The 18,047-nt window shown below is 41.2% G+C and overlaps 1 protein-coding gene across 1 annotated transcript in view; it reads right to left on the bottom strand.

Moving 5' to 3' along the window:
- Positions 1–1,306: 1,306 nt before the first annotated feature.
- SAMM50 (SAMM50 sorting and assembly machinery component) overlaps positions 1,307–18,047 on the bottom strand; it is a 39,780-nt gene continuing 23,039 nt past the window's right edge. The window contains exons 7-15 of the mRNA XM_039486724.1: positions 13,730–13,817; positions 12,986–13,114; positions 12,135–12,206; positions 10,796–10,882; positions 6,425–6,495; positions 5,404–5,471; positions 4,127–4,273; positions 2,276–2,417; positions 1,307–1,419 (exon numbers count right to left, since the gene is read on the bottom strand). Of these exons, the coding sequence (XP_039342658.1) occupies positions 1,374–1,419; positions 2,276–2,417; positions 4,127–4,273; positions 5,404–5,471; positions 6,425–6,495; positions 10,796–10,882; positions 12,135–12,206; positions 12,986–13,114; positions 13,730–13,817 (850 nt within the window). The 3' untranslated portion in view covers positions 1,307–1,373. The remainder of the gene's footprint in view (positions 1,420–2,275; positions 2,418–4,126; positions 4,274–5,403; positions 5,472–6,424; positions 6,496–10,795; positions 10,883–12,134; positions 12,207–12,985; positions 13,115–13,729; positions 13,818–18,047) is intronic.

Genomic DNA, 18,047 nt, shown 5'->3' on the forward strand with positions numbered 1-18,047 from the left:
ACAAAGCGAGTCAAGAGAATGTGTTCATGCCCAATGATCAAGTAGTCCCTTGACTATTTTCTAGTCAAGGATCAATACGGGACAATGGCTCAAAAGGACTTAAGACACCAGGAAAACCAACTGAACAAAGTAAGATAGTTAAGCTGTATTAATTGACATGCAAGACAACTTCTCCAGGACGAGTCATTTTATTACTTATTTTTAATTTCTAAAACAACAAACAAGTAGATTTTGATGCAAGGCAAGCAGATTTTATGCCTGTGCTGATACATTTCAATGACAGTTTAACAAACCTGTGTTAAATTTATATGGAATAAATCTATTGAAGTGTCTTGAATGCAGTCATTAGAACAGGGGAAGTGATTTACACTAGCATCTTATAAGAATGCTTTTAAAACTCAAATATGCTTAGCCATTATAGCAGAGTGCAATTTAAAAGTGAAATAGATATTAACGTCAAAACTGGCCTTTAATATACAACCAAGTAATGTCATAGAGGTATCAGATCTCAAATACAGAAGTTGACAACTTTTTTTTTTTTGGCAACTGCTGCAGAAAGTATTAAAATACAAAATGCAGCTTTTAAACCTGGTACTGCAAGACTTGTCTACAGTACAATATGACAAAGTATTTTAACTGCCTGCTTCACTGAGAGTCTGACGAATCAGCTGTTTCTGAATCAAGGATGTCTACTAACTATTTTTTGAATTTTACTATTCATTCAGGACAGTTGGGTTCAAATTTTTGAAAAGGGCAGGCAAAGTTTTTAGGGTTCAATTTTCAGTACAGCTCATTCTACAACTTTCAAAAACAGTATTTTTAGTCGAGTAATTTCCTGCAGGTAGAACCATTATGCTTGTTACACATTGAAAAGTGCTTGATACTGGAATTTTTCACAGCATCCTCTCTATTCATCCAACTTGGCATAATGTAAGTACAGAAAGAATATCCCACTGTATTAACATTTAAATGGTATATGTATATAGTAGGGCCATCCTAAACATCTGTTAGGCTTGCACTTGAAAGGGTTAGGGCTTTATGAGACAAGAGGTCCACTGACAATTATAATGCTGTGGAGTTACCCCAGCACTGGTTTCCAATATACCTTTTTTTTATTTTAAGTATCAACAGCCTCAGTAAAAGTTAAAATAGTTTTAAAATCTCATGAAAGAGTCCACTTGCCTTTGATAAAAAGCAGAGGTACAGTGCACCTTTCCAGCATAATTCTTTAATGTAGTTTCCTGTGAAGTCTGAGAGGTTAATCACTCAAAGGCATATTTATACTTCAAGAAGAAAAAACCTGGAATCACTGTGAGCCATATTTTATTCAAGTGCTCTCTTTTTTGACAGAAGCATGAAGTTTTTCTGTAATATTATAGGAATCTTATTCCAGCTCCAAACTGGACACCATCACATATCCTGAAAGAAAAAGGCAATACATTTGTATTAGCGTGATACAGAAGGTATTCGTTTCTCTTTGGACAGTTCCCTTCCCCTCAGATTTTCACTATTTTTAATCCTTGGAAAATTACAATTCAAATATATTTTGAGAAAAAAAAAGCTCCGCTAAAAATTTTCCATGCTTTTCGGCCTATTGGTAACGGAAGATTACAGGCCAAATTCCACACTCTCTCACACCACCTCTAGCCCCAATGAAGTAACAGAATTTGGCACTATAAAACTTTAAGGATCCATCTTAACTATGGCAACAACTCAGAAAATAAAACCTGCGCTCAGCAAAAGTCTATTTGAAAACTCTGAAACTGTATTCCCATTGAAGCTTTCCAAGTGTGTATTATACCATTCACTTGGTAGATAGTCATAGCAGGCTGAAAAATGCAACGTAACCCCGCCCTCCCATTATCAATGCCTAACTTTCTAAAAAGCTCACTTTTTCCAGGTGTGAAATTCTATATTTGGTAACCTTTTAACATTTTTTGGATGGGTAAGGAAAAACAACATCAGCTGTTTGAGTCTATATTTCCTTATTGGAAAGAAATAGAATCTGACACTTTTATTCATACAGTTTCAACAGTTGAACTCAAAGTTCAGTGAACTTTGAAACCTAAGATATAAATGGTTCTAAATTGAGAAGCACTTCTGAAACCAATGTGGAAAAAGTTGGCTAAAAGAAATGTGCTCCAGTGCTGAGAAATCTCCAAGGAATAAATAGATAAAGAACAAACAAAAGACTAAAATTCTCACTGAAGCAGACTAAGATTCTAGGTACTCTTAAAAGTTAAATATTATAAAAATAAACTATAAAAGCACAAACCTGTCGCCACTCTGTACTCCCATAGGGATACAGTAGTTAAGTTCTAATCTAGCAATGTTTCCAAGTCTGAGCACTATTCCAGCACCGTAAGACCATCGGATGAACTCAGCCAGCTTCCGGAGATGAGCTTTGGGACCTTCACCTGAGAAGCAAAAGAAACATTTGGAAATTGGAAATCAAACCACACCATCAAGAAGTTCAAGGGCCACCTACATTTTCAGGGCCAATATACCTAGCACTTTGGAACATACACTACAAAACAATCTAACCCCGCTACATACAAAGTGTCTACAATTCCCATGGATCCTCAGCATCTCAGATTCATCTCAGATTCAGGAATCACTACTCTGTGCACTTCCTTTATGATGTTTAAGAGCCACTTTCTAATTTCCATGGTTATGGTACCCAGTATTAGAGAGAGCATTAGCATCTTAAAATTAGTAGAAACGTATTGAAATCAGATTCCTATGCTGCTCAGCTGTATATAAAATGAACCTTCACTGCATGAGTTAATTCACTTCTTCCTTCAAGCTACATAGGTAACACATCACTATAATATTAGTGCTCACCCACTATCTCCAGCAAAATAGTGGGAGAGACTTTGGAAGAAAAGGAAGCTGACTGAGTAAAGCGGGGGGAAAGGGGATAATGTAATTAGTTATTGCACCCTTGGACATGCTATTGTACTACTACTTTTTAATTAATCTGAGCATAGAATTCAAGTTTGATTCTTCTGTTTGCCTGCAAACCCTCTTCAGAGTAGTCTGCCTGGGATAACGGGCACTAAGGGTATATTTTCACTAGAAAGGTAAGTTGACCTATTACAGCTACTGCAATTATTACTGCATTGGTGTGTGCCCACACTACCCTCCCTGGATCGGTGGTGCACATCCTATAATAATAATAATAGGAGATATACCAATCTCCTAGAACTGGAAGGGACCTTGAAAGGTCATCGAGTCCAGCCCCCTGCTTTCACTAGCAGGACCAAGTACTGATTTTGCCCCAGATCCCTTAGTGGCCTCCTCAAGGATTGAATTCACAACCCTGGGTTTAGCAGGCCAATGCTCAAACCACTGAGCTATCCCTCCCCCTGTATCCTCACCAGGAGTGCTTCCACCAACCTAAGAGGCGCAGTGTGGGGAGCGGAGAGTCCAGTCTTTCAGCTCGGGTGGCTGCTCCACAGGCTCCCAGTGGGCTGCCAACCCCACTCTGCTCCTAGTTCCTCTCCAGGAGGAGGGGGAAGCCACCTGGGCTTAAATCCCTGCCGGGAGCTGGGCAGCCTTGTCAGTTTCATGGCACCTGCCCAGAAACTGACAAGACAGCCAACAGCAATCTAAGTAAAGCAGTGTCTACACAGACACTGTTGCCCTAACTACACTGACAAGCTCTACACTTCTCGTGGACATGGAGTTACTATGTCGGTGTAGTAGGGCACTTACATTGGCAGGATGAACGCCATAGTGTAGACACTGACATAATTAGGTTGACTTAAGCTGCCTTATGTCGACCTAACTGCAAAGTGCAGACCATCCCTAAGCAAGCACACCAGAAGGTGAACAAACATATGGAAATACCACAAGTCAACTTCCACCCACTGCTTCTGCAAATTGAAAAGTTCCTGGCCCAACAGGCTTTAAAACCAAGTGCTGTAGACAGAGGTTTACTAAAGTTACCATTCTACCTGACCATCTGTCAAATATGCGGGCTACCAAAAATTGCCTTTTACAGCATATAATTTAGTGGGCCAATAAATAATAGCTTTGAGTAAACAAATATCTAACAATTTTATTATGCTCTTTGGACTTGGAGGATCAGGTTGCAATGGTTTATAAGTATCGTGTGTCTTACCGTAGTTAAGATTGCAGAGGTTTCCGGCATTGAGGAAGAAGTGTGTTCTAAAGAGGTCTCCAAATCCCCCCCGACCTGGCCGAAAAGGGAGAGGTGTGTACAAGTGCAGGCCCCCAGCCCAATAGGCTTCTCCTCCAAGGTAATCACCTACACAAGGTAAACATTGCAAAGACAGCATTAAACATGGAATACACCAAAAGGAAACTTTTCTACACACGATACAGGAGGAACTTCCTAAATTGCTTTATATAGCTACACCCCACTTAGCAGAGTTTTCCAACTCTCCCCGTCCCCACCTCCAACAAGGATAAAGTAACACTTAACTAACACTCTAATTCTCCTCAGTGCTCTTCCTTCAGACTAGCTCTTGGAAGCAGGGACCCATTAGGTGTTCAGCATAGTTTACCTACTGTACACCTCTGAAACAGGTATCCCCGTTTTAAAGAAAGGGAAATGATATGATTGAGTGACTAACTTACAGTCACATGAAGTCAGTAGTAGAGCAAGGATTAGAACTCAAAGCCCCTGGCTCCCAAATCCCTCTCCCAGTTTACTCTCTCTCTCCTATACAAACCCCATTGTTTTATATATAAAACACATGAGCATATGCTGTTCCAAATATAGATTCAGTATGATCACTACTATAACCACATTTTGTTTTTTAAATCTTAGAAAGTAGTTTGCAAAAGACCAAGGTGACTCACTGGAGACTGTTTACAGAAGTGACCTAGATTTCAAAGATCAGTAAATTCAGATGAGGCTCTTGAAGGTCAAAGACATTTTGTTAGCCCTGTCTCTTGCAATGATATCTTAAGAAAGAAGCAGGGCTACTGAAGCAGTATTAACTCTGCCTCAGCCGGAACTAGTTTTAGTACTAGCCGTACAGACACACTATCTTAATACCCTTTGACGGATATTGGCAAGTTTTAAATATCCCTTTAGAAATGAGAAAGCTTAGAGAAGAATGTGTAAGGAGTAAAGATACAATAGCTTAAACAAGCCTACATGCAGAGTCAGTTTAGAAGAAGTATAAACTAGTCTAAAAATATAACTGAGAGCTACTGTCTGTTCCATGGTGAACCAGTAACATAACAGGAAATCAAAGACACCTAAAACTTCTCAGACCCGTGGGATTATACCCACCCGTTCTGAGAGAATGCCAGAGGCAGAGCAGTTTCCAGTTATTTTAGATCTTAAGTGTAACAAAGATACAAACCCTAGCCTTAAAAACGATTATTATTGTGTTGATATCAGATTGGGATTTAAGAGTCTCAGACCTTCGCTTTGGGGTCCAATGCTGTACATACTGAATCCACGCACACTCGTTGGTCCACCAAGGTAAAACCTAATGAACAAAGTCATTTTTAATCAAATAAATAATCCTTAGTAAAAGTGTTCTAGTTAAATTGTAAAATATACACTTATCAATTCTTTGAAATTTATATTCAGAATTACAGGAAGCCTTTTTACAAGTGAAATGCTTTTAAGAAGTTACAAGAGCTGTAAACAACTCAAATCAATAGGACAATATATTTAGGCTTATTTAAATTAAAAAAATAAAAGCATTTTAAAATTAAAAAAAAAATCTTTACCTACCAAGCCAAAAATACAGGGGTCTGCATTTCCTTTGCTATATCTGATGTCACAATCAGTGTAAGAAATGCAGTTCCTTTACAGGGTTAAGGTGCTGGTGGTACCCACCCCATTGGAAGAGAAATGCAGAATCCTGAACTCAGTTCTCAGTAAGTTCCAACTGTCTTAATATTTTCTACCCATACCTATAACACAACATCTAAACACTGTTTACAGTTAAAGCAGTTCAGAGGAATATTACTTACAAATATCAGTCTAAATATTTACTGTTACAGATCTTTAACAAGTGTTTGTATTTTAAAGCCCAAGCTAGAATACACCACCATTACAAGAAGGGCTTACCACTTGATGGTATTTACCTTCTCTGCAATATTTCCTAAATTTACAATGGGTACTTTTGCAAATGTGGTAAATTTAACTACTGAAGGTGACATATTTGCTATTTAATGGCAACCACTGTAAGTTTATATAACAACCTTTATTATGGAAATAATAAATATGAGGTTTGCTTGAAATGTTAATGTGGTGCTCAAATTAAATGGGATCTTGTCTGGTTTAGTACCCATAACTAACTAAAACCTCCCTCCCCTTCTTAATGCAAAAGAAACAGCAACTATGGAGTTTTCATAGCATATTGTCTGAGTTTACAGAAAAACAATGAAGAGAGAGTCAAACAGGACAATGAGAATTAAATGCATTACTTGCCTATCAGCAATGCTGGAGGGCTTATCTCCCATAGGAACCAACATTCCACCCCAGAGAGTTGTGGAAAAAACCTTAGGAAAAAAGCAAATTTGTTTTTTAAAGTTGTGTATTATTCAGACACTGTATAACAGTATTGGTCAAATTCTGCCATTCAAGACACATGCAGAGCTCCCACTGGCTTTACAAGGAGCGATGCAAGATCAGAATATGCTTGTATGTAGTATCTAATCTCTAACAAATGTATTTTCAGAAGAACTGTTGGCCACTGCTGCCCTCTTTCTAAAGCATGTAGTGTTACATTATCAAAACAACTGTTGAAGTATCGTGCTATTTTTCAATTTGAAAAGTCGAAAGTCTGGCTCCCACTCTCTCAGCCGTTTTCATATCCTGACTCTTATGCTTTTCCCCCAAAATAAAATAAACCATTTTGACATCAGTTGCTCCCTGTGATTTCAACATAAGAACACACTTTATCCCTAGAGAACACCTATTAAAAATGGAAGCTATAAGGCCCCTGTAATTTAAAAAAACAAAACCCATCTACTAATCTACATAGCATAACATATTGGGTAAATTTACTGGTAATCAAATCACAATAATAAACTGTACTAGTAGCCTGCACTGTGTGTACAAAATAGAAGGAAAATGCTGTTGGGCAGCTGGGTGTCCCAAAAGACTATAAAAATCTATAGATAGTTGACTTAAAAAAAAAAAAGCTATAGTTTTAACTGCAGATACAGACTCTCAGTACACACAACCTAAACCGAAGGCCAAATTCTTACACTGAATAACACTTTAACCAGTTCTACAGTGGCACTATTTGTGAATTTCTGTTCTGAATGAGTATGAGTGACAGAATCTGGTCCAGAATTATTAATGGAGACAGCAGTTCAGAGCCACGTGCGCACTGCTGAAATGCATTTTATGTTAAACCTACTCAAAAGTTTAACTTCCTGTAAGTCAATGGACTAGTAGAATGTAGCAAGCAACAGCAACAAAGAAGCAGTGTTAAATCTCTACAACTTCTGTATGACTAAAGCATATCTTCCAGAAAGGCATTCAGTTTTGATTTGAAGACATCAAGAAATAAAGAATCCACCATTTCCCTTGGTCGTTTCTCCCAGTGGCTGTTCACACCAAATGTTAAAAATCTATGCCTTATTTCTAATTTGAATTTGTTTGGTTTCCACTTCCAGCCACTGGTTCTTGTTGTCTTTCTCTGCTAGATTAAAGAGCCCTTCAGTAACCTGGTATTTCATCCATAAAGTACTTATACTATATAATCAAGTTACCACTCACTCTTCTTTTTGATAAGCTAAACAAATTAAGCTCTTTATGTCTCTCACTCCAAGTTATTTTCTCCAGCCCTCTAATAATTCTTGTGGTTCTTTTTTTGCACCTTCTCCAATTTTTCAACATGTTTTTTAAAGTGGATACCCGCACTGTGTGCAGTATTCTAGTATTGATTTCACCAATACCATTTACAGAGATAAAATCATCTTTCTATTCCTATTCACTACTCTCCTGTTTAGATATCCAATGATCACATTTGCCCTTTTTGCCACAACATTGCACTGGAAGCATGTCCACTATGACCCATAAATCCTTTTCAGAGTTACTCCTTTTCAGGACAGTCTCCCATTCTGTAAGTATGGACTGCATTCCTAATTTCTAGATGTATAACTTTGCACTTAGCCATACTGAAATGCATTTTCTTTGAATTGGCCCAGTTTACCAAGCAATCCAGATGCTCTGTATGATTGCACTGCTCCCATCATTATTTACCAGTGTGTTAATCTGTGTCATCCATAAATTATATCAGCAGTGATTTCAAATTTACACTTCCAGATCACTGATGAAAGGGTTGAATACTGTCAGGCTTAGTACTGATCTCTGAGGACCACCTCTAGTAGAAACACCCCTATTCAGTTATGATTCCCCTTTGACAACAACTGTTTGAAATGTGAGCCAGCCAGTTTTGAATCCATTTAACAAGGGGTCTACGGCTACAGTGTAATGTTAATTTTTTAATCATACTACATAATGCTAAATTTTTTAAACCATAATATCACGTGGTACTAAATCAAACATATTACAACAGTCTATTACATCTATGCGGTTACTTTTATCAGCGAAACTTGTCATCTCGACAAAGAAATAAATCAGGTTTGTCTGATCTTTTTTCCATAAAGCCATGCTGACTAGCATTAATTATATTCTATCCTTTAATTCTTTATCAGTTAATTCCACAATCAGTTATTCCATTATTTTGCCTAGGACTGATTTAAGGTTAATTGGCCTATAGTTACCTGGGTCATCCTGCTTGCTTTTTTTTAATATTGGCACAATATTAGCATTGTTCCCGCCATCTGAAATGCCTCTGATATTCAAGATTTATTAAAAATTAACGTGAGTGGTTCAGAGATCTGCTCAGCCAATTCTTTTAGGACTACTGGATGCAAGTTATCCAGGCCAGCTAATTTAAAAATATTTATCACTAGTAGATTATATTTAACATCCTCTTTAATTACTAATGAACTGGAAAGTACTTCAGTCTCATATGACACAAGTACATCATCCTCATTCTTTCCAAGTACAGAAAAAATATTTGCTGAGCACTTCTGCCTTATCTTCACTATTAACAACAATTCTACCATCTAGTAGAGAGCCTTCACCATTGCTAGGTTTCTTCTGTTCCTAATATACTTAGAACCTCTTCCTTTATTGTCCTGAGCCCTGCCACCCATTGACTTTTTCCTGATGTGTTAAGCTTTCCTTATCCGTTTTCTGCAGTTCACAACTTCTAATGTATTCTAATTGCTCTCTATTTCTCCTTTTGTTATACATTGCCTTTTAATTTCTTATTTAATGGGAGATATAGGGTTAAAATCTGAACACACTGCCTTGAAAGCCCCCCAAACAGTACCATTTGCCCTCCACTGCCCATCTGTTTTCAGCCACACCTTGATACAGACAAGCAAGCTGATTATACAGCAGCACTACTAAAGTAACTCCAATAGTGCTCTATCACAATCAAAACAGCATGTGATTTAATTGAACCTCCTAAAAATCATCATCTGATAGCACATTAATGGTTTCCTGAAAGCTTTTTTGGTTGAAACTTGTGTTCTCAAAAAGTTCATCTTGCTTCCCCAAAGCAAGGGCCTCCTCTTGTACTGACTCACGTTTGAAGCATAGAAGATGCCTTCATTTGTTTTTCATGGTATATTATTTCCTTCCCACCCTAACATGCCTGACCGCAGAGATTTCTTTTAACCAAAGAGGGACCTCTTCCGAAACCAATAACATTGCTCCACTTAAGACAACCAGTGGGTCAGTGGAGAATGATGCAATGAGCTGTCCTCTACTCATAGGCTGAAAGTGTACTACCTTTCTGCTACCATTGCCCTCAGATAGTAAAGTGTTAGTGTTTCACCTTAAAATTCTTCATTTCTATCATATGAGTGAAAGTATGAAAAAAGCTTTAGAGCAAAATATTGTGCTAAAGTTACTAAAAATAAGGGGCTGTGGACAACTACATTCAAATGTATCCGCTAAAGATACCACACAATGATAAATTCCAAGGTGTTGGATGTAAGAAGAATCAGCGTATGCATGAAACTTCTGGTATCTATCCATCATTCTGGGACATCTGCAGTGGACTCAAGAGAACAGAACGAGAGATCCTAAAGAGAGGTTTTTAAACAGATAAATTCATATGTATTTGTGTGCTTAATGCTCTCCACAGTTTGGTATGTGGGGGCTTCAACATATAATGTTGTTAGCACAATTTTGATGTTAGCTTTCCAGTTCACCATCAGTAGTTTTATATAGAAGATAACAAAAACATGAAGATAATAATGGTGATAACAGGTACATAATCATAGTACTATTATAATCAAACAAAAAACAGTGTATAACTAAAATCTAGGCAGACAAGACTGACAAGATTTATAATCAAGGGAAGAAGAAGAAATATGAGCTAAGGGGTCCAACCATCAATGAGAAAGCTAGTAACAGCAACCAGCCAGTATCAATGGACAGAAGATCCACATAATATAGATACGTCAAGCTGAATTCCTTTTTAAGGGAAAACATTTCTCACACCTAATTGTTTGAGTTATCCCTTCTCTTCAGAAAGTCCACCTTCCAAATTTCTATGACAGATGCAGAAGTGTCACATAAAAAGAGGAGATTCATCCAATGAGAAAATATACTGTATATTAATTCTAAGGCAAATCAAAGTATCTATGCATCTAGCTTTAATCAGTAAAACCTTTTTGAAGGCATGATGAAAAAGGATCATGAGAAACATTCAAATCACTCTATTTGTTACGTTAGCAAGTGAACTGAAAATGTTTAAATACTTACTGAATCCCATAAAAGTTGCTTATTCAGCTGAAGCTCAAAGTCCTCTTTTAGAAAGGCCACATCTCCACCTGAGTAGCCAGCTAGCTCCTGGGAAAAAAACAAAAAACCAAAAAAAACTTAAGACACCATAAACATGCATATTTTAGAGACCCCCCCCCCCCTTCCTAACATAATTCATCTAAGGCTGTGTCACCATCAGCAGTATTCTCTATGTAGGCAACAGCAGTTTCCACATTGGCGTGGTGGGGCAACCAAATTCAACACCTGTGAAAAAGCACAGCTGAGCCCCAGAGAAATGAACGGTCAATCACACTTTCTTACCACAGATGTTAAATATGACTAACCCTTTATACACCACTTGTTGTCAGCAAGAGCTTGGTGGAATGGGGCAACAGTGTTTGACATCTAATATCAAACAGCTGAAGCTTCTTCCATGAGATGCTAACATTTCAGTTAGTAAAATATAAGTGAAGACTATAAAAGTTGAGTTGCATTATACTAAAATATGGGTAAAAGTATAGAATACAAGCAGCAAAACAGGATATTTTGTTTTGAACATCTAACAAACATTTGGCAATAATCAATAGTTTAGTAATCTTGTTCACAGTGTGCACTTTATCACATATGTATCCTTGAAAGAATCCCCATATCCCCCACTGTACACCCTCCACTCCTTTTCCTATTAAGGCCCCAAATCACAGCCACCATCTTTGCTTTGGAGGAATAAACAAGAAGTTGTTCAGTCTTGCTCTTATTTGAGCCAAGTTGCTGTTGTAGCACTTCCAGACTTTGCTGGGAGGGAGGATGACATTTCAATCCACCATATGATCTAATTGTTAACGCATACATCTGGGAAGCTAGTTGTTTTAAAATATCTGAAAGGCAACTGGATAGTGGAAACCATTTTCCAAACATGCATATACCCTGAAAGTTATTTTTATAAAAATAACGTAGTACAATGAACTTTAAAACTCATGAATAGCTACATAGTCTAGCAACATTAGGACATGATGGTACAAAATACTGTCTCAATGTCTATTTTCCCCCAACACAGTTTTGGAATGTGATTAGTATTTTTTAACCAAAGAATTTAATGCCAATAGTTGAAGATTGTTTTGCAATTATATTGTTTATTTTCATATTTATATCTGCCTCTATAAAGAGGATTAGTGATTTAAAAATATACACTGGTGCCAAAAAGTGAACGCAAAACTATTTTGAATGGATTTTCTTATATTCAATTTATTCTTGCTTAAAAATATATAAACTCAGAAATGAGCAATATCAACCAGAAAAACCAACACCTGCTGCACACACTTATTACTGGAGTCAACACTACCTGATTAATTTTCAGCAAAGCACCTCGTCTAGGCAGGATTGAAGAGTTCCGAGAATCGATTACCATGGTGTGCTAAAAAGACAGAGTTATTTAACTGGTACAAGGAGCTAGATATATTTTAAGCAAAGGATGAGTTATTTGCCATTGGAAACTGGGCACATGCTGGGAGACAAGTAGCACTCTCAGGTTATGGCTAAATCATCTACACGGATTGGAGAGCCAAGAGAGGACCATGTGCCTATAGAATAACCCAATTCTGTCTTAACAGGCTTCATCAAAGACACATCTGCTCTGTTGGCTGTGATAGGCCCCAGAAATGTGGCTACAAATACCCCAGCAGAAATTACTTGGTCATATGGCAACCCTTTTCAAATTCACTCATGGTCCTGCATTTTGTGAGTTAAAAATCAAAGACTGCAAATTGCTATGGTGATACAATGCTTACAAGCAACACAGGAGCTCTGCCTCACTAGGCGGGGAGCTCTGTAGGATGGAAGAAGGAACCCTCTCTTCTACTGTGTTCAACAGCTTTTCAGAAAAAGATGGGGGAAGAAGGGAAAGGAATCTCCCCCATGGAGCTCTGCAGGAGGAGGAGGAGGGAGCCAACCTTCCCTCCAGCCATGCAAAAACCAGTGGCCACTGAGGATAAGTACTTTGTTCAGTGACCTGCTGGGTGATCTGTTGAGAGGAGTCACACTACGCAGTAGGTATCTGAGCACCAAAACCCATGGCCTGTAATGATTATTAATGTTTCGGGCATCCCTAGCAGAAAGCGCTCTTTAGGCAACATTCACAATTCCTATAGCATTCAAAAGCATGCATATACCATTTACGATATGAAAAAGCCTTACAGAGAGAGAAGATTTAAGAGAGTGTCCACTTTCTTCTCGAACAGAAAAGGAGGCTGTTCTTGCAAGAGAGCCAAGCTCTCTCCAAACACCTTCCCACTTCAGCGTGTGATTGGTCTTCCATAAGGGAAACTACAAATAAAGACATTTGAACAATACAGGAACACAGGAAGTGTTACAAGGTACAAATATAATACATTTTCCTCACAAATTTTCATTTCTAATGCCTCACTTCTGTGCGGAGGAGATGGGTATGTTTACCCTTTCCAAGCTGCTGTACTGGATGTGGGAAAGCAAGTCATTCTTCCCCATCAGAGTAATGTAATTCTATAAACCAAGAGAATTCATCTCTTTATGAATGGACAAACATTAATGAATCTTCTCCCAAATGAAACACATTTTGAATTATGCGGATCCAGTGCCGCAGGAAAGCAGGTAGACACCTCTCTGATATGAGGACATCTTTAGAGCTAACAGTTTTGTAAGATAAAAAACTTAATTTGTTTTTGCTACAGGTGAAGTGAGATTCAATTCCAAGTAATACCATCTATCAAAAGGATTAAAAAAAGTATTGTCATCATCATTCATGTTAAGGCAAAACGATCATTGTCATATGTATTTTAGAAATCTACAGAAAAAAATAAAAAGCTATACAAATATGCCTTGAACTGAGTAAATCTAAAATGATGCTTCAACTCCATAAGTTCTTGCAGTGAAACAGGCAAAGGGAGGTGCTATTGTGCTTACATTAAATTCTGTCGATACACCTCTGTCAGTCTCACGAAGAGAGCTCCAAGGGAACTGTCCAGTTACTTTATACAGGTTAACTGAAAAACTAAAATAAAAAAAGTACATGGTGATTTGAAGTCAAAATTGTTAGAACGTGTAAAAGTTCTAAACTAAAGATGTGTTTCAGGAACCATCTATGTGATGTTAACCTAACAGAGCAGTAGGTGGCCCTCGATATTGGCACAAATCGTAAAAGCACAGATTTAAATAGTCAATCTGTACTGTAAGAGATATTAACTTTTATTTACTTATCAAAAGGTGAAAGAAACTGAGTCAGTTACTCTAACTCTCAAGCCAACTCTTATTAGCAATTTCACATCCCCACCTTCCCTTAAGGCTTTGGCAGGCAGCTGTCTATATCAAAGAAATCTGAGTATAGAATTGTGGCTCAGTTTATAATCTTATTTGTTAGAAACAAAACAAGTGACTAACATTCATTTAGAACAAGTTGTCCTTTCAAGTGAGAGGTCCGCCTGTTTGCAGGAGACTGGTGGAAGCTGTTGCACTGTTATAGACACATCAAGTAGTACAGTGGCTTGTAAACTTTCCAAAACTACTGTACCCCTTTCAGGAGTCTGATTTGTCTTGTGTACCCCAAGTTTCACCTCACTTAAAAACTACTTGCTTACAAAAATCAGACAAACTACAAAAGTGTCACAGCACACTATTTCAGAAAAATAGTGTATGTCCTCATTTTTACCATATAATTATAAAATAAATCAACTGGAATATAAATATTGTACTTACATTTCAGTGTATAATATATATAGCAGTACAAACAAGTCATTGTCTAAATGAAATGTTAGTTTGTATGGACTCCGCTAGTGATTTTTATGTAGCCTACTGTAAAACTAGACAAATATCAAGATGAGTTGATACCCCCCAGAAGACCTCTGCGTACTCTCAAGGATACCCCTGATTGAGAGCTCCTGAAACAGAAAAGACAGTTACCTTTTCCGTAACTGGTGTTCTTCGAGATGTGTTGCTCATGTCTATTCCACAATAGGCATGTGTGCTCGCCAAGTGCAGCAGTGCCAGAAGTTTTTCCCCTAGCAGTACCCGTAGGGGAGCACACCTAGCGACCCCTGGAGTGGTGCCTCTATGGTGCGGTATAAGGGGCGCTGTGCCCTCCCCCTACCCTCAGTTCCTTCTTGCCAGACAACTCTGAAAGAGGGGAAGGAGGGAGGGGTGGGGAAAAGACATGAGCAACACATCTCGAAGAACACCAGTTACGGAAAAGGTAACTGTCTTTTCTTCAAGTGATTGCTCATGTGTATCCCACAGTAGGTGATTCCAAGCTATATCTGTTGGAGGTAGGTAAGAGTTCACAAACTCTCGGGACGGAGAACAGCTCTGCCAAACCCAGTGTTTTCCCTCGTCTGGGAGACTATTGCATAATGCGAGGTGAGCATGTGAACAGAAGACCATGGGGCAGCCCTGCAAATGTCCTGAATGGGGACATGGGCTAAAAAGGCAGCCGACAAGGCCTGCACCCTAGTCGAGTGTGCTCTCACAATTGACGGCAGGGAGATTCCCACCAAGTCGTAACAGGTACAGATGCACAAGGTGATCCAGTTGGAGAGTCGCTGAGATCGGCTGACCCCTCGTGTGTTCAGCCGAGGTGATGAACAGCTGCGAAGACTTTCTGAACGGCTTAGTCCATTCCAGGTAAAAGGCCAGGTGGTGCTCCTCACTGGACGCACGGGGCTTGGAGCAGAGGACCGGCAGGAAAATGTCCTGACCCATGTGGTAGGCGGAGAACACCTTTGGTAGGAACGAAGAAGGTGGGCAGAGCTGAACCTTAGCCTTATGGAACACCACGTATGGGGGCTCGGAGGTCAGGGCCCTGAGTTCCGAGACCCGTCTAGCTGACGTGATCACCACCAGGAAGGCTACCTTCCATGAGAGGTGCAACCAGGAGCATGAAGCTAGCGGCTCAAAGGGGGGACCCATCAACTGGGCCAGCACCAAGTTCAGGTCCCACTGTGGGACTGGGGCCTAACGTACGGGAAGAGACGATCCAACTCCTTAAGGAACTGGCCAGTCATAGCATAGGAAAATACCATGTGCCCCAGCTCTGGTGGGTGAGAGGCCGATATGGCCGCCAAGTGCACCTTGACGGACAAGGACGCCAGGCCCTGGGCTCTAAGGTGAAGGAGGTAGTATAAAATGAGCTGAATCAGGGCAGCCACAGGGGAAAACGCCCCACTCAGCTGCCCACCGTGAAAACCGAGACCACTTTGCCAAGTAGGCCCGACACGTGGAAGGTTGCTTGCTTTCCAAGAGGACATGCTGAAGCCCTTCCAAGGATGCCCTTTCCTCCCAGCCTAACCATTGAGCAGCCACACCGTGCTGCTAGGTTGGGGTGGAGGAGGCGGCCCTGGTCCTGGGAGAGCAGGTCTGGGCGGGAAGGCAACAGCCACAGCGGGGTGACTGCCAGACTCGTGAGGGTCCCGTACCAATGTTGCCTGGGCCACGCTGGGGCAATCAGAAGGACCCGGGCCCTTCTCCATCTTTTCCAATCAGCGGGATCGGGGGAAGGCATCAAGAAGCTAGCCTGACCAGGTTAGGAGGAAGGCATCAGAGATAGCACCCACGCCCATCCCCCCCAAAGCAGAACTGGGGACACCGATGGTTCTACCAGGTTGTGAACAGGTCTGGCTGGGGAGTTCCCCACTGTTGGAAAGGTCTGAGCACCACCTCTTGGTGCAGAGACCAAGGAGAAGTCTCGGCTCAGGCGATCCACCCGTGAGTTCCGGGCACCCAGTAGGTGGTAGGCCTGTAGGCAAATGTCGTGGGCTATACAGAAGTCCCACAGCCTGAGGGCTTCCTGGCAGAGGAGCAGGCCCTGCCATGCCGGTTGATGTAAAACATCGAGGCCATGTTGTCCATGAGAACCCTGACTACTCTGCCCTCCAGGTGGGAGTGGAAGGCTGCACACGCCAGCCGGACCACCCTGAGCGTCTTGACGTTTATATGCAGGGCAAGGTCCTGTGCGGACCACAGACCTTGGGTCTGAACGTCCCCCACATGTACTCCCCACCCCAGATCCGATGAGTCGGACACCAGCTCCACCGACGGGGGCCTGCCCCCGAATGAGACCCCGTGGAGCACCATTGTAGGGAGGCGAACACCGGCTCGGGCACAGTGAGGACCTTGTCTATCCTGTATCTGACCTGGGAGAACACCAAGGCTGATCAGACCTGGAGGGGCCTCATCCTGAGTCTGGCATGGCGAACCACATGTGCATGCTGACATGTCACCCAGGAGCTGGAGACATGCTCTGGCTGTCATCATGGGGAACCTTGTGACTGTGTTGACGAGCCCTTTCAGGGTCTTGAATCTGTCTGGTGGGAGGGAGGCTCTGGCTGATGTTGTGTCCAGGACTGCCCCGATAGTCCTGGTACAGCAGAGTTTAACGTGAACTTGGTGTCATTCACCAACAGGCCCAGGGTGGCGCACATGGACAGGAGGAGCGCCATGTGATCCTGCACCTGCGACGGGGAGCTGCCCTTGACCAGCCAGTCATCCAGATAGGGGAAGATCTGGACCCCATGATGTCTGAGGTAGGCCGCCACCACAGACATGCACTTTGTGAATACCCTGGGAGCAGAGGACAGGCCAAACGGGAGGACCCGTAAATTGGTAGTGCTCCTTCCCAACCATGAAACGGAGGAAACGCCGGTGCGCCTCGAATACATGAATGTGGAAGTATGCGTCCTGCAGATCGAGGGCAGCGTACCAGTCCCCGGGATCCAGGGAGGGGATGATGGAGGCCAGAGACACCATGCGAAACTTGAGCTTTACCATGTATTGGTTCAGGCGTTGCAGGTCCAGGATGGGCCTGAGCCCCCCTTTGGCCTTCAAGATAAGGAACTAGTGAGAGTAGTACCCCTTACGTTTGAACTCCGCTGGCACCACTTCCACAGCTCCTAAGCCAAGAAGCCACCCCACCTCTGCTCTAGCAGGGCCTCGTAAGAGGGGTCCCCCATGGGGGACAGGGGCAGAGACTGGTTGGGTGGGGTAGAGGTAAACTGGAGGGTGTAGCCCTGCGAGAGGGTGATCTCACTCCGGAAGAAAAGCACACAACCAGTTGGAGAAGGGAAATTTTATTGCGGGTGGATCCCTGGTGTGAACTGGTAGGTTGCCCACAGGCGTCCCGTCAAAACTGATGTTTCCCTGCCTTTTTGCTCTTGGAGAACCCAGGCTGGGGGGCAGACCGGGACTGCCTCTCTGGGCATTTCTTATAGTCTTGTGACTTTTTTTGTAAGGGGGC

The sequence above is a fragment of the Mauremys reevesii genome, linkage group 1 (assembly GCF_016161935.1).
Source record: "Mauremys reevesii isolate NIE-2019 linkage group 1, ASM1616193v1, whole genome shotgun sequence".
NCBI classification, from domain to species: Eukaryota; Metazoa; Chordata; order Testudines; family Geoemydidae; genus Mauremys; species Mauremys reevesii.